The following is a 15932-nucleotide window of genomic DNA, read 5'->3' as shown; positions in this document are numbered from 1 at the left end:
GAGAAGGCAAGAATGACAATAACCATTATACATATGAAGCCTGTAATTTAGTATTCTGTACTATTAAGATATAAAACATGTACCTTCTTAATGAGAGAAAGTTAAAAGTTGGAGAATATTTAAAGGGACTACTCAGAAATGTGTAACAAAACTTGATTGTTTTGCTGTTTAAATGGTTGGTTTTTGGTCATTGAGGAGCTATAATAACTATACTAAGCTATATGGTCATAACTTTATATAGTATATAAGCAGTTATTCAAGTATCACAAAATTTTCCCCATGACAGATGGACTGAATGCTTTATAAATTCTTCCCCAAATTCCAAACACTCTCCAGGCATTTTTCTTTTGTTCTACATAGCACTTTATAGTAGCTCTGATTCATCTTTTTCAAATTCAGTATATAATAATTAGACAACTTAATATGAATGACAGAGGGAATTAGAGGGGCAGCTAGTGGCGCAGTGGATAGAGCACTGGGCCCTGGAGTCAGGAGTACCGAGTTCAAATCCAGTCTCAGACACTTAACACTTACTAGCTGTGTGACCTTAGGCAAGTCACTTAACCCCAATTGCCTCACTAAAAAAAAAAAAAAAAAAAAAAAGAGGGAATTAGAAATGGTGGATCCTCCCAGGAATTATTATGCCATTATTGTTTTGAGTATCATACTTGGGGTCCTAATGCTTTCTTTTCAACAGAGCTCCAATAGCATTTTTGCTTTTAGACAAATAATGTTATATAGCTCTATTGTGATAAGCTGGTTTTGACTACCTTAAACCATACTCCTTTTCTGGAATGGATAACCTCATGGTGGAGGGGCACAAATCTGTCCCATATCAGCACAGCACATGGGGACTTGACCATTCTTCTTCTTTCTCATACAAATATGAGAGACTATTTCACACATACTTACAACAATATTCTTTCCCACTATGTGGAAAAGAAATAAAGCTGCATCAATTGAAAAAAATTATTATGAACCTGTCAGACATCAACAAACTTGAACATCTTATATAAAGAACAGAAAAAAGAGGATTGAATATGACACCATGAACCTTTTACAGTTTGGTTTTTAAAATTCCTGTTACATTTAATGTGGTTGTTCCACCATTGCCTTGATTATCTGTATAACCTTCTGAACTTTCTTCTCTTTTCTATGTACTTTTATTCATTCATTTATTCATCTAACTATCTGTCTATCTATCTATTTATTTTAATTTTGTTTGTTTGGTTTTGTGGGACAATGAGGGTTAAGTGACTTGCCCATGGTCACACAGCTAGTAAGTGTCAAGTGTCTGAGGCCATATTTGAAATCAGGTCCTCCTGAATCCAGGGCCAGTACTTTATTCCACTGTGCCACCTAGCTGCCCCTCTATGTATTTTTAATGTTGCATCAAAGCCCTTTTTTCCTTTTTATGGTACAGCATGGGCCAAAAAGTCATGAGGGGTTTCAATATTTAATAATCCTTTGTTTTTGTTTTTAATTTACAGTATCATAGTATCATTATACAGTACATATAGGAAATGAATTTACATTAAGTGTGGAAAACCAAATCTTGTAAATGGCAAAAACTAGAGAAAAATAACTTTCAAACTGTTATTAAAACATCATGACTTTTGGCTCACTCTGTATAACTATTCATTTCCTTGCACTCCCTTGCCCAGAACTTCAAAATAAAAGTCCTCTGAAACATGTAGGCATAGTCAACAAAACTAATCCATGCTTTGGCTCTGTCTAACAAATGTGTATTTCATTCCATCAGTCCAAAAAAGCATCTATTAAGTGCTGTATACCGGGCCCTGTGCTAAGTACTGGGGATACAAAGATAAGGCAAAAATGCCTATCCCTGGCTGAAAGAGCTGATGTTCTGATGAGGGGTTCAGCATGCAATAATTGCATATAAGGTAGATGCAGTGGGAGAGGAAGTCATCTCAGAGGCTCGGCATTCAGTGGAGGGTGGGGTGCGGGCCAGGATGGGATAAATGGGGAGGAAAGGTAAGGCCCAGGAAAGGCTTCCTGCAAAAGGTGGGATGTCAGCTGAATCTTGAAGGAAACCAGGCTGCTGCTGAAGTGGGGTGGGGAGGGAAAGCATGCATTTGGGGGGATGATGTCTTATGTAGGAGGAAAAGCACTTAGGGCCATCATACCTGGATTATAGAGTACATAGAGGGCAATTAAGAAGTAGAAGGAGCCATGTTTTTAAAGTCAAACAGAGCCATTTTATATTTGATTCTGGAGGTAATAAGGAGCCACTGGAATTTGTTTAGTTAGAAGGGTAACAGTGTAAGACCTGTACTTTAGGAAAATCACTTTAGAAGTTAAGTGAAGGATAGATGGGTATAAAGAGAGACTTAAGGCAGGAACCCAACCAGCAGGCCTTTAACAGACTGGAACACGTGAAACAAAAAGAAAGGGATATTGCTGGGTCATGTTGAGAAGGTAGAAACAAGGACTTGACAATGTATATGTTGAAAGAGAAGAAGTCAAGGATGAAAGTAGAGATTGCAAGCTCGATAACAGCAATGAGGATGGAGTCTTTTGACATAGTAGGGAAGTTTGGAATGGAGGACAAGGGCAGAAAAAATCATGAGTTATGTTTAACATGTTGAGTTTGAATTGTCCTTGGGACATCCAGTTCAAAATTTCCAAAAGGAATTAGTGATTCAAGAGTAGAACTCAGGAGGAAAATGAGTTCTAGATACTTGGGGCATAGAGATGATCATTGAATCTACAGGAGCTAATAAGAGTATCAGTCAAGACAGGTAGAGGGCCCAGGACAAATTTTGGGGGAACCCAAAGTCAGTGAGTGACTGGATTAAGATCCCACAGAGATGAAGAAGGAACATTTGGGCAGTAGGAGAACCAAGAGAGGAGAAGCCTAGAAGAGGAGAGAGTGTTAGAGGTGTCAGAGAGATTTACATTTGACAAGTTAAGGAATTATTTGGTAACTTGAGAGAAGTTTCAGTTGAAATGAGATTGCGGAGGGTTTCGAAGTGAGAGAGAAAAGTGACAGACACTCAATGTAGATGTCTTGTTTAGGTGTGAAAGTAAGACAAGAGATAGAACAATAGCAAGTAGATCTGGTAGGCTCCTATGAGCATTTTTAGAAACAAGAAAGCAGCCTCTACCTGAGAGGAAACCTGAAGATAAGGGGAGGGGGGGAGAGAGAAGGGAAGAAGAGAGAGCACAGTCTTCTGGGGAAGATGTGAGGGGTTGGGATCGGGTGTGCATGTCATGAGGCCAGCTGTTGAAGTGAAAGAGGAGGTGGTAAGAAAGAAAGATATTTGAGTGATGTGAGATGAGGAAGGGATAAGAGAGCTTTCAGTGAATGGCCTTAGTTTTTAAGTGAAATATCTGTTAAGGTCCTTTCAAAGTCATAAGGAGGGATGAAAAGGGTTAGAATCATTGCTCTGGTGAGTGGGATAGTGAATTGATAATGAGTACAAAAGAATTGCCTTGCTGCATTCGAGCATGCCAGTTAGGATTAAATAGCAATACTGGCAGGCCTAAAGGAGAAGATATAGAAGATGTGTGGAGTCCAAACTGATTATCAGGTGATCAAGATAGGGGAAGGGGAAGAGAGTGTACTAGTGCAAGGTGATGAGGTGCAAAAGAACTCAGAGGTGAAGAGACTGTAGAGCTCAGTAGGACAAATAAAGACATAAGGTGGGATGGAATGATAAGAGGACTCTGTGCCATTACTACTATCATCCTCTTTACCAGCACTTAACATAGCATCTGGCACCTAGTACTGCTCAATAAATACAAGCTATTTGATATTTGGTATTAATAAATACTTGTTAAAATATCCTAGACGCAGCTTGTTGCATACTGTCCCTCCATTAAGTTATGAACTCCTTGAAGGCAGTGACTGACTTTTGATTTCTTTGGTATCCCAAGTGCTTAGCCAAGTGCCTGGCATATGGGAGGTGCTTAACAAATGTTTATATATCGATTGGTTAACTGAACCTGACTTGACTACCAACAGATACAAAATATGATTAAGGTCCTTGTCTTAATACAGCCTAGTAGTACATTTAAGCTGCCATGGTGAAGAATTGAACCTTGGGCAAAACTTTAAATGTTGTCCAAGAAAATGTACTATGAAAATACTAGGAATACCTTGTAATGATTTCACCTATAGCATGAGCCTTCAACATGAACTGCTAAAGATTCCATTTGAGTAAAGCACTAGTGCATTATCATCCTGGGATTGGCGCCATAACACTATCCAAAACATTGAACTACTGGAATGTAGGAGCTGAAGTGCCAAAACAATGCATGGACTGAGAATGAACTCCTTTTGGAGTTATTGATGTTTAGGTTGGCAAAGGCTATGCAATAAAACCTAATTAGTAAACTAAAGGAGTGTGGATGAGAAAGTCCTATGAAGAATTCAATATGTAGAAGTGTCTGAGTAAGTCAAAAAGTGCTACTTTTAAAAAACCTTTGTAATATTGTCTCCTATTTCTCATCTTATATAGAACCAGTCCCATGTGTGTGATATGCTGACGTCACATGTGATGTCATCTAGGCTATGCTGATATCAGTTGGTGATCGATCTCATCTGAAGCTATACTGTCATCAGTAGAACATTCTTTGAGTTTGTTTATTCATTCCATTAACAAACTTAAGCATAATTTATTTCAGAGTATTATGCCATGTGCTAGGTTATGGTATAGTAAGCCAGATAAGAGCAGGTCAGCACCAAAATTGACCCATGAGTAAATCACCTGACCTATCAGTCTCAGTTTTCCCATATCTGCAATGGGAACAATAGAATCATGGATTGAAAGCTGTAAGAAACACTAGAGGTAAGTGCACTTTTATTGCTAAGCAATGTTAAGCATCTCCTGTGTATCAGGTGCTGGGAACAAGAAGACTATTCATTTTACAAATGTCAGAATATGTCTTGCAAGGTGTGTGCCCAATGTCACAAAGGGCTTAGGACCTATGTCATCTGCCTCCAGAGCCAGCGCTGCTTCCACAATAACATATTTCCTCTACATGCATAATGATAACAGCTGATGTATATCATTTTATATCTACGTAACATTTATTATTTATCATTATCACATTAATATTTTATATCTATATATAATGTTACAGTTTCAAAGTGTTATACATACACAATATGAATGTTTGTATAACCTATTTTATGGAATTGTTTTGAGGGAAATTATTTCATATAGCTCAAAGTGTCATTAAATGTGAATTATTATTAATATAAAATATAGTCCTTGACCATCATGGAACTTAGAGACTAGTTGAGGTTCAGACAAAAACAAAGATAACTGTACTCATCCTATTACATGATGACTTTAGAAAGGTATAAAACACATTGTTGTATGTGAGGTCTCAGAACTGATATCCTAACTGTACTTATGGATCTATACTTACAAGCAATCCCTGTAACATTGTCTGAGGAATGAGGAAAGCAGCCTGTGACTTTTCTCCATGTTCTCTCCTTTGAAACCATCAAAAAAAGATTTCCTTGTATAACATTGAGAGAAGCGATTCTTCTTCCTCCCCTCCCTCCCCCCCAGAGTTCCAATTTCATCTTTTCCTTATCTTTATGTAGCACAACGGGTCAATATGTGTAAGTGAAAACAGACCAACTTGGCACTGCAGGATCATTGACTTGCTCCTGGATGGATTCCCTCCCATTATTTCAGTTTTCATTAAAACTTTGTGATGTGAAAAGGGAGCCAGACTCTCTAGCTTCGCCATAAGTTCATGCTATTTTGAATCACTGGCTCCTTCGACACCAGCATTGGAATATGAAACATTTGGGGATGGCAGAAGATTAACTAAAGATGCAAAACACACATTTATATCCCACATGAGACTGCCCCAACCGATGCTATGACCAAGTCTGAGCTACCATGAAAATCACAAGCCCTTCCTAGAGTCATCCTTTGGCTGATTGTCCATTTATATAATTTTCATTGTGGAACTCAGTGGCCTTCTGTAACATGGTTTTGCCCAACATTTGTGTATGACAGAATGAATTAAAATGAATGAGTATAAATTAATAAAGATATGCTTCAAATGAGGGAGGTGTTAATATATGTAGCATTAAACACTGTAACGAAATTGTGTAAAGCCTTATTTTTAATACTCAACTTTTTGTCCATTTGGGGTTAGTTTGTGGCATGTTTGACATTGTAAGAGGTCATTTTTTTCCTCCTAAAAGAGGGGGGATAGTTATAGATGAAGATAGAATGCTTTTATGCTAAACTATTTATTATGTATCAGCTATCTGTGAGACTATGGGGAATTTTGTTTGTGGGGGCTTTGTGCATGTGAATGCTAAATTTCTGTGTGTTTCCTCTGTTTTATAGGCTGGAAAAAGAAAGCATTCAGCAGAGCTTTAGCAGCAACGCAAAGGCCCAAGCCCTTCAGGCCCAGCAAAGAGAGCAGGAGCTGACACAGAAGATGCAGCAAATGGAAGCCCAGCATGATAAAGCTGGTAGGTGGTCGGGAAGGATTAGAGCCTGGGCACTCGCTCACAAGCTAGGCCCACGCCTCACTGTGAAATGACATCAGGAACACCTGTAACCTTTGGCTGGCCGAAGGGAGCAGATGCTAACGACACCGGAGATTCCGAATTACATATTAGTTAGCGTTTAAAAGAGAAAATGGAAAGTATTGCCCACTGTCTGTTGATTTCAGAGTGCTGCTCTCACATCTGTTGCACCATCTGGATTATGAGTTTATTTACCTGTGTTCAAGAAACGTAAAGCTGAGAGAGACCACAACAAAGTAGAAAAACAAAGGGCTTGTTTTTGGCTGGATTTTCAGGCACACATGTTATATAAAGAAAATAGCATCAGAAGCTCTGCGGGAAATGCTCTGAGCTTACAGTTAAAGTCTCCTGAATAGCATTGAACAGTTCCCACAGTACACACATTATAGCTACTCTAAAAGCCTAATGAGTTTGCCTCAGCATCCAAACTGGAGAAAAGCTTTAGCCATTAATCGGTTCTTAATTCACTGTCGCAGCTGGATGTAATTCAGTGGCTCCAAATTGATATGTTCCTTTATTTAATCTTTGCAGCCTCGAACATTTTTAGCATTTGTATGATTCCCCCCCTCCCCAATCTAGAAAGGATGTTTAATCCTTTGCATTCTTCAAGTTATTGCAACTGCTGTTAGAATTCACTAATACAAGGCATTGACCACAGCTGGCAGCTTGGCGGAAAACTAACGTCTTTCATCACATTGGCTCCATTCTGCAGACTCACTTGGCCAGTAACTCTTTACCTTTAATTTGAAAGTAAAATGCACTTTGAAACTGTGCAGTTTGATTTGTTCAGTCAGAGGTTTCTTTAGTCTCTTTCAGTGCCGAGTTGGGTATGTTCATGGACAGTGTTAGTTATTAGAATTTCATGCCATAGATTTTATAAGCTGATTGTACCATTAAGAGAGAAAAAGCTTAATTAGTCATTTCTTTTCCAGAAATGTATTGCTCAGTTTTAGTATACTGAGATAGTTTGTTTTGTATACCATATACTACTGTCATTCACTAGTTATCTTATACTTAAAGCTAATGTATATTTTATTGTGTTTCACATAGAATGTTTTATAATTATCATAATTCATGCATGCAAAGGTGAATATTACCTCTCTGTCATCTTCTGGGCAAATAATTACCTAAAGGAGCTTAATTAAATAACTTAGTTCCATATAAAGTTTCTATCTATACCATATTGACCTACATAATTACCTCTTCCAATTAAAAAAGATGTTTTCTTATACTGGCCTCTGACCAACAACAATAAATTCTAACCAGACTTGACCTAATAGGTATTTTGCCACCAACATGAGAGAAAGAAAATTATGGGATAAATTGTTCCAGTCTACCACTATTACTACTACAGAGGCCCAGTGATTACAGAGCCCTAGGCAGAGCCTCTAAAGGCTTGATCAGAGTAATTTACCATCTTTAACATTTCTTTGAACATGTTTCTTTTTACAGGTCATTTCCATTTCTTCAGTTCCTATGACTAAGTTTTTGAAGTAACTCCTATCAAAGCAGCATTCAAAGGGAAAAAAAATACTTTGGGGGGAAGGGGGTCATGGGACGAGAGTGTAAGCAAATACTCTCTTCTTCAAAGTTGAGGAATAAAAAGACTATGCAACAAGAAAAGCCTGTGAGCAAAAATAGTGCATGAAGTAACTGTATTACACCAAAGAAGTATCCTATAAGTTTCATTTACCTTATTCTATATTCATGAACAACTAATTGTTGGACACCTTGAATTTATAGTCAAATAATTATTGTAACTATCTATTAGTATTTTCATCTATAGCTCTGTAGAGGCATTTGAATATTTTTTAAAATTTGGTCAGCACACGTATGACTGAGCCCTTGTTAGTTGTGTAATGTTTGTAAAACTGAATGCCTCAGGAAATTTATAGCAAAGTAGAAAATGTCATTTGGCCTAGGGGTTACTAAAATGGCCTGTGGAAAACAAGGCTGCAGTCTTAGTTTCTCTCTTTTTATATTTGGCAAACATTGCAAACCTTCAGCCATAATTGTCTTAATTACTTGGGGGGGGGGTATTATTATTTCTAGAAAGTGAACGATTTTCATTGCTGAAGTCCCAGAATACATTTATGGCAAAGTTGAAAGAAGAATGCTGTATGTTAGCCGAGAAATTGGAAGAAATTACTGACAAAAGCAGGTAGGCCACAATAGGTCACCTAATATACTGTATTTGTGAGGTGTTATTTATCTTATGAAAAGCAGAACAAACCTTTTGTCCATCCTTTATATAATTAAGTCTTACTGCCTCTTATGAATGCTAATATTCTTTGTGAGAAACACTATTCTCTTTTTTAATGTTTTCTTAATTATTACACTGGGATTGTTGTTTTTGCACAAGTACACATTTGTATATGTTTTTGTGTATTGTCGATGTGTGCCATCCTACAGCAAATACAAGAAAATGGGTAATTACAGAAAAGATTTCAGAAGGAAAATTATTAGTAAAATATACCAGTGCACAAAGGAGTCAGTTATTTCATCAGTGTATAGGTCTCCTGGTGTGGGAATTCTCTCAACAGACATGCATGGAAACCTTTATAAGTCTTAGTAGATAGCTGGCATTTACCTAGTACTTTAAGGTAACCCTGTAGATAAAATCCTAGGGTGGTGTTGCCTGAAACACTGAGGAGTCGAGTAAGTGACTTGCCCAGGCTTATATAGCTAGTTAAGAGTTAAAAGATGGATTTGAACCTATCTTCTTGATTCTGTCTATTGTCTCTGCTTTTGCAAAATATTCTTAAAGAAACATGTGAATATCCTACATTAAAAAAGAAGGATTTTGTGCCAAAACTATTAGCACTATTTCCAGTGAACAAAGAAAAAGGAACTTTAAGTCATATGATATTTCAGTGAATTGTGGGTGTTTCTCTCAATAGAAAGGGGATGTTTCAGAAACAAAATCATTTCTGAAATGTACTTCATTATACAAGAAATAACCAGAAGGGCCGATGCTTTTTCGAAGCTTTTTATTAATTTGGACCTTTATGTGAATTGTTTTCCATGGTTTTATAGCCAGCCATATGTTCCCAGAGAATATTTATTTTTCCTTGGTTAGACTAGGTACTATAATCAATCAAACAATAAGTATTTATTAAGTACCTACTTAGTTAATTAAATTGAAAGAATGAATGCAACTTTGAAGGTGCGTGAGAAGAAACTGGACCTCCAGTCTCAAATTTGATCCATGGTAGCTGTTTGACCTTCCTGGTAGCCTCAGTTTTCTCATCTCCAAAACAAGGGGTCTGGAGTAAGTGATCCCTAAAATTCCTCCTAACTGCAATATTCTCTAATTCTTATTCAATGTAATTTGAGTATAGAAAGGATTTCATGGAATGTACAAAAATTCATTGAGCGGGGCAGCTAGGTGGCACAGTGGATAAAGCACTGGCCCTGGATTCAGGAGGACCTGAGTTCAAATCTGGCCTCAGACACTTGACACTTTCTAGCTGTTTGACCCTGGGCAAATCACTTAACCCCAATTGCCTCACTAAAAAAAATCAATTGAGCATTGTAACAGGGAAAGTCAAAATAAATGACACATCATATAATGATCTGATAAAATAGTCCAGGTGGCTTCAGGGCTACCATTTTTTTTTTGCAGAACTTTTTTCTACCAGCTTAATCAAAACACTGTACCAGCAAACCAATTTTTATGTATCCATGTTGAAAAAGAAATTCCAAGAGAAACAGAACATTGCTCTTCACTGGGCACTTTTCTTGAATCTCCAATATCAATACACCAACCTAGCAAATGCCATCTCTCATGGGCAGCTACAAGATCCATGAGTACAAAGGCCTTGTTGCCCATTCCTCTCACCAGGGTCTGTGTATGATCAAAGTCCCTTATGTCTAATCAAAAATACAATGATAGGTTTAACTAACTAGAAAAGCAAATAACCATCAAACTGATTTTAAAGGAAACTCAGGCAAGGCACAAGGAATTCTGGGACTGGCATACTGTCAACCAGGCATGGGCATGTTAATTAGTGGCGATGGAGAACAAGCAATGAAAAGTAATTCAGTTGTGTTTGACTCTTTGTGACCCCATGGACCCTTCTATCCTCTGTTATCCCTAGAAATCTAAAATACTTGCACCATTTCAATAAACTATTAAATATCTTGGGCTTTTTTGGGGGGAAAAGGCATAAGGTGGCTAATGCCTTGACTTCTAATTATTATGATATGGCAGGGTCAGTGGAAGTAATTTACTTCTCTAAGAAGCACTATCATTAGCACAATACGTCTGCTTTTTTTTTTTTTTGGTTGAGACATTTGATTTACTTTCATTGGTACTTGATAGGCTCATTTCTTACCTAGCCTTAATCACTGAATGGGCATTGCCTCAGTCAAACTGAGACCTGGGGAAAGACTTAGCTTAAAAAGGCCAAGGTCCTCCCACTGAATCTGGGCCATCGCCAGTCATCCTGATCGATATCTTGGCCACTGGACCAATGGCTCTGGATGAGAGAATGAGGCTGGTGACTCTGCACAGCCCTCCCTCGCTTAAATCCATTCACTTGCAATCATGGTATCACCTCTCCAATGTCATTGGTCTTCTTGAGAACAAAGGATAAACAATGAACAGACATGATAGAAGCATCTCCCAATACATGTATAGTTACATGTATTTAAAAGTTTTATTATTATTTAGAATGAGTGTATCATGCCAACTGTAAACAATTATCTTAACTTGCCTTTCCTACCAGCCGTATTTTAATAGGTTTAATGAGACTGATGTCACTATTTATAAATGGCGATGCTGCACTTCATTTCTACTGCTTTCAAAAGAAGTCAATGAAATAACACAAAAAACTAAAATTCTGGCCAAACTGATTGTAATAGAATTTCAGGGAAGAATAATGACATATATTATCAGGACCTTATGGGGAGGCAGGTTGGATATTCATAGGTTTCACAGAGATCCAGAGTACAACCAGGTGAAACTATTTCCAGGCTACCAGATATTCTCTTAATTATTAATATGTCTCTCCCACCTCTTTCCTTTTCCAATCTGTTCATTTAAAACTTTGTGCCTTTCCATTCCCACAGCCTAGATTTTCTATGATCCTGATCTTGATTTTGTACTAGTAAGCAATAAAAATAATAGCCAACATTTATACAGTGCTTACTATGTGCCAGGCCCTGTACTAAGTGGCTTACATTTATTATCTCACAACAACCCTGGCAGGTCGGTGCTGTTGCTATTCCCATTTTACAGATGAGGAACTGAGGCATACAGTTAAGTGACTTGCCCAGGGTCACACAGCCAGTAGCTGTTTGAGGCTGGATTTGAACTCAGGTTTTCTTGATTCTACACCCAGGGCTCTGTCCACTGCACCATCCAGCTGCCCAGTAACCTGGTTATGTTTTTGATGGCATGTTCTGTATGTTGCCTCTGCTTCACGCCAGGTCTTCATTTCTGTATTTCTGATCTTAATTCCTTATTCCTACTCTTCATAATAGTTTTGATGCTCTTGATTTTAAACAGACAAGGTTCTTCCCTAATGGCTCATCTAGCCAGAAAGGCTTGAATTTCTCAGCCTGATAACTATGAAAATACAACAGTCTTGTTTTAAAAGTATTTTACCACGACTTTGAAAGTGATTTTTTATTAATTTAAGCAACAATTTATTTCACTCCTAAGGTGTACTCTGTGTAATGTACTGCATGATTAGTTATTATATATATATATGTGTGTATATATATATAAACATGTATATGTATATTTTATATATGCCAAATTTGATGGTCTTTTCTTAGTGCTCACCTTTCTTGATTTCTCTATAGCTTTTGTTACTGATTTGTTACTGAGACCATTTCCTCCCCATCTCAGATCTCACCCCACTCCAATCCATCCTCCACAAAGCTTCCCAAGTGATTTTCCTCAAGTATTGGTCTTATCAAGGCACTTCCCTACTCAACAGATTCTAGTGGTTCTCTATTGTTTCTGGGATAAAATATAAACTTCACTGTAAACCCCTTTGTTTATCAAATGCTTGTTGATTAGTTTAGCTCTCATCATACCATAAATCTATGATATAAAGCATTTTTTTGTCTTTGTTTTTCCTCATTTCCAATACACCATAGTTATAATAGAATTTGACTTTAGTTTGGAAACATGTTTAAAAAAAAACAACCTTTGAGGGGTCCCTAAAATAATGATAGCTAGCATTTATATAGCATTTTAAGGTTTGCAAAGTGTTGTACACAATTACATCTCCTTTGATCGTCACAACAACCCTGGGAGGTAGGTACTATCATTATCCCCATTTTCACATGAGGAAAACTGAAGCAGGCAGTGGTTAAGTGACTTGCCCAGGGTCACATGAGTTAGTATCTGAGGAAAGATTTGAATTCACTCCAAGTTCACCACTTGATCCTCTCTGCCACCTAAGGTGCCTCCGATTTTACAACCTCACAAAATGCTCATTCTCTAAGATCCTATTTACTTGAGCCAGTCTTTTCCCCTCTAAGGAAATTCAGCATTAACGTGGAGTCATTGGATCATAGTATCATGACTTTATATTTGGAAAGGGTCATCCAGTTCAGTTCCCTTATTTTACAGGTGAGAAAACTAAAGCTTAGAAGTCCAAAGACTCATGGGTGTTGGAGGGGGAATTGAAACCCAGCTAACTCTGAAATCCAAGCACTGCATTCTTTGCAATGCACCATGTTGCAGTGTGACATTCGCATACCTGAGTTCTGAGTTCCAGTTATTACATTGAGTTTTGTGACCCTTCTGGATTCAGTTAACCTCTCTGAGTCTATAATGTCCAAGAATATGAAAACTGGAAGGAACCTCAGAGGTCCTCTGGTATAACCTGTAATGGGAGAACTAATGCCCACACTACTTCCTTTTTCTAGAAGGATTGTGTGAGAATCAAATGCGGGTTAAGGTATGAGAAATGTTACGTAAAACCTTCAAATGCTGTCGAATTATGAGCCATTGTTATTTCCATCCTGTCCCCTATCATCTTCTATAGTAAAGAAAGCAAGAATTCTAATCACCAAATCCCACAAAAAGTAAATGGGAACAGAAGAGAGAAAAATAAAGAGAATGTACTGTTGTTGTTTTTTTTTAAATTTTGCTTTTAGGATCTGGATTTCTTTTAGGCCCCTGGATGTTATGTCTATTTACATGGCATTTCCAGTTTATGGTTTACAGAAAATGGACTCAATTCTGCTTTTAGGCTCCTTAGGAGAAACATTTGTGAAGGTTGAAATAATCAGCATTGTATTGAAAGGCCCAAGATTATTTCTTTTTTTTAAAATGGACTTTCCTTGTTTTCCTTTTTTTCAAACAGAAACTCAAGTCTGCATGCATTCCATACCTTACTCATATTCATTGTGATTTGAAGTAAGACATATTTCATGATGTTTTTAAAAGAAATCAGTCTATTTGGCTTTCATGTAAATACAATTTAAGGGGGATTGAACATAGGAGATGACTAATAAGGGTTTGTTAAATGAATGAGCTCTTTTAACATTTTAGTGCAATGGGAGATTTCCTTCTAGATTTTCCTGAAGGCGAAATTTGATAAATTCTCATAAAAGGTGATATTTGTTATATGATTGCCACTAAAACTAAAAGCATATAACTGTTTTAAAGAGTTCCTCTCCTTCATCCATTTCAGTGATACATTTCTGCATTATTCACAATTCATTACTATAGAAATTGATTTGTACGAATTTAAATGATCTGTTTTACTAATAGAGCTGGTAGGTTGAACACCCATCATTCAGACCCAGCAGAAAATCTGTCATATTGGGCTTTTCATCTCTTTATACTCCTATCCATTTTGCCACCCTTGTGATAAGCTGTACTCTTAGAAGTATTTTGAGTTGGTTTCATAATTCTGTATAAGTTAAGCTTTAGTAGCCTAAACGTGCACCATGACTTTTGGGACATTCTGTATTCTCTCCTTTTCCCTAAGGAGCCTATAAGCTTCTTGAAAACTCTCTCTCTCTCTCTCTCTCTCTCTCTCTCTCTCTCTCTCTCTCTCTCTCTCTCTCTCTCTCTCTCTCTCTTTCTCTCTCTCATTTTATTTTATTTTATTTTATTTTACAAAGCACAGTGCTTTCTATGATTTAGGTAGTGAGGTGGCATCACAATAGAGAGCCCTGAGGTTAGAGTCAAGAAGACATGAGATGGAATCCTGCCTTAGTAGGTATTGATTAGCTGTGCTACTCTGGTCAAATCCCTTATGCTCTCTCAGTCTCTGCTTCCTCATCTATAATTAGAGATAATAAGAAGGTGGTACAGTCAATACAGTGGCAAGCCCGGAGTCAGGAAGACCTGAGTTCAAATCCAGCCACAGGAACTTACTAGTTGTGTGACCCTGGGCAAATCACTTAACTCCTGTTTGCTTCAATGTCCTTATCTGCACAATGGGGGTAATAGCACCTACCTCCCGGGGTGGTTATGAGGAGATGATACTTGTAATGCACTTATCACTGTCCCTGGCACACAATAAGCAAGATATAAATGTTAGCTATTATTGTTGTTATTATTATTAATAAAACCTACCTCACAGGGTTTTTGTGAAGATCAAATGAGCAACTGTATGAAAAGTGCTCGACAAGCCTTTAAAAAGATATTTAAATGTCAGCTATCATTTTATTATTACTATATTCATCATTATTATTAATGTTAATGTTATTACATGAGCCTATAACAATAGACCCTCTAGCGGCAGGCTAAAATTATTTTGTTTCAAAGGGAAGGAACATTTACTGTCAATCTGTCAATGTGACTCTCCTTTATGAAATGTAGTTTGCTTCTTCTCATCATCATTCACCAAATATGATCAGTAGTAAAAAAAAGCTAACATTAGAAGACTTTCGAAAGGCACACCAATTAGGAGAGCATTTCTCCCAGCTGGAGGGAGAGGAGAGCAAAAGCCTGGTTCCTTCTGATCGCCCTCCCCCCCAACCCCACCTTTTATGGTTTATAAGTGTAAAAGAATGGTAGATAGCTGATGTCAGTGTGGCTTTGCTTTTTTTTTTTTCTGTGATTGTCACTTTCTGAGTTGCTAGGCTTGTGGATTGATGTCCTAATACTGCCCATTGTGTATTTGTGATTTGCGTTTTGTATTAAGGGAAACAATGGGAGTCCATTGGGTCTCATTATATATAATGGTTGTTTAATTTGTTTCACTTCTATCTTGTTATTGTAAATTGATCATTAAGATTTGAATTCTAATCTGTCACCAGGGTTGTGAGTATTGAAGCTAGAGCAATGATCCTGGTTTTAATCACTGATGATGAGAAACAAATTTTATAATTTTGGTACATATTGCAGTTCATATATTTAACACTGTATTTATGATGTTATAAATATTGTTAAATGACTTTTAGTGTAGTTTTACTGTGTGGACTA

The 15932-nt window shown here is 37.3% G+C and overlaps 1 protein-coding gene across 1 annotated transcript in view; it reads left to right on the top strand.

Annotated features, from left to right (window-relative positions):
- SDCCAG8 (SHH signaling and ciliogenesis regulator SDCCAG8) overlaps positions 1-15932 on the top strand; it is a 273954-nt gene that overhangs the window by 156739 nt on the left and 101283 nt on the right. The window contains 2 exon segments of the mRNA XM_044005377.1: positions 6345-6472; positions 8582-8690. Of these exon segments, the coding sequence (XP_043861312.1) occupies positions 6345-6472; positions 8582-8690 (237 nt within the window).

Source organism: Dromiciops gliroides, chromosome 4 (assembly GCF_019393635.1).
Source record: "Dromiciops gliroides isolate mDroGli1 chromosome 4, mDroGli1.pri, whole genome shotgun sequence".
Classification (NCBI taxonomy): Eukaryota; Metazoa; Chordata; class Mammalia; order Microbiotheria; family Microbiotheriidae; genus Dromiciops; species Dromiciops gliroides.
Note: the sequence above shows the minus strand (reverse complement) of the source record. Positions and strands in the feature narration are given on the sequence as shown.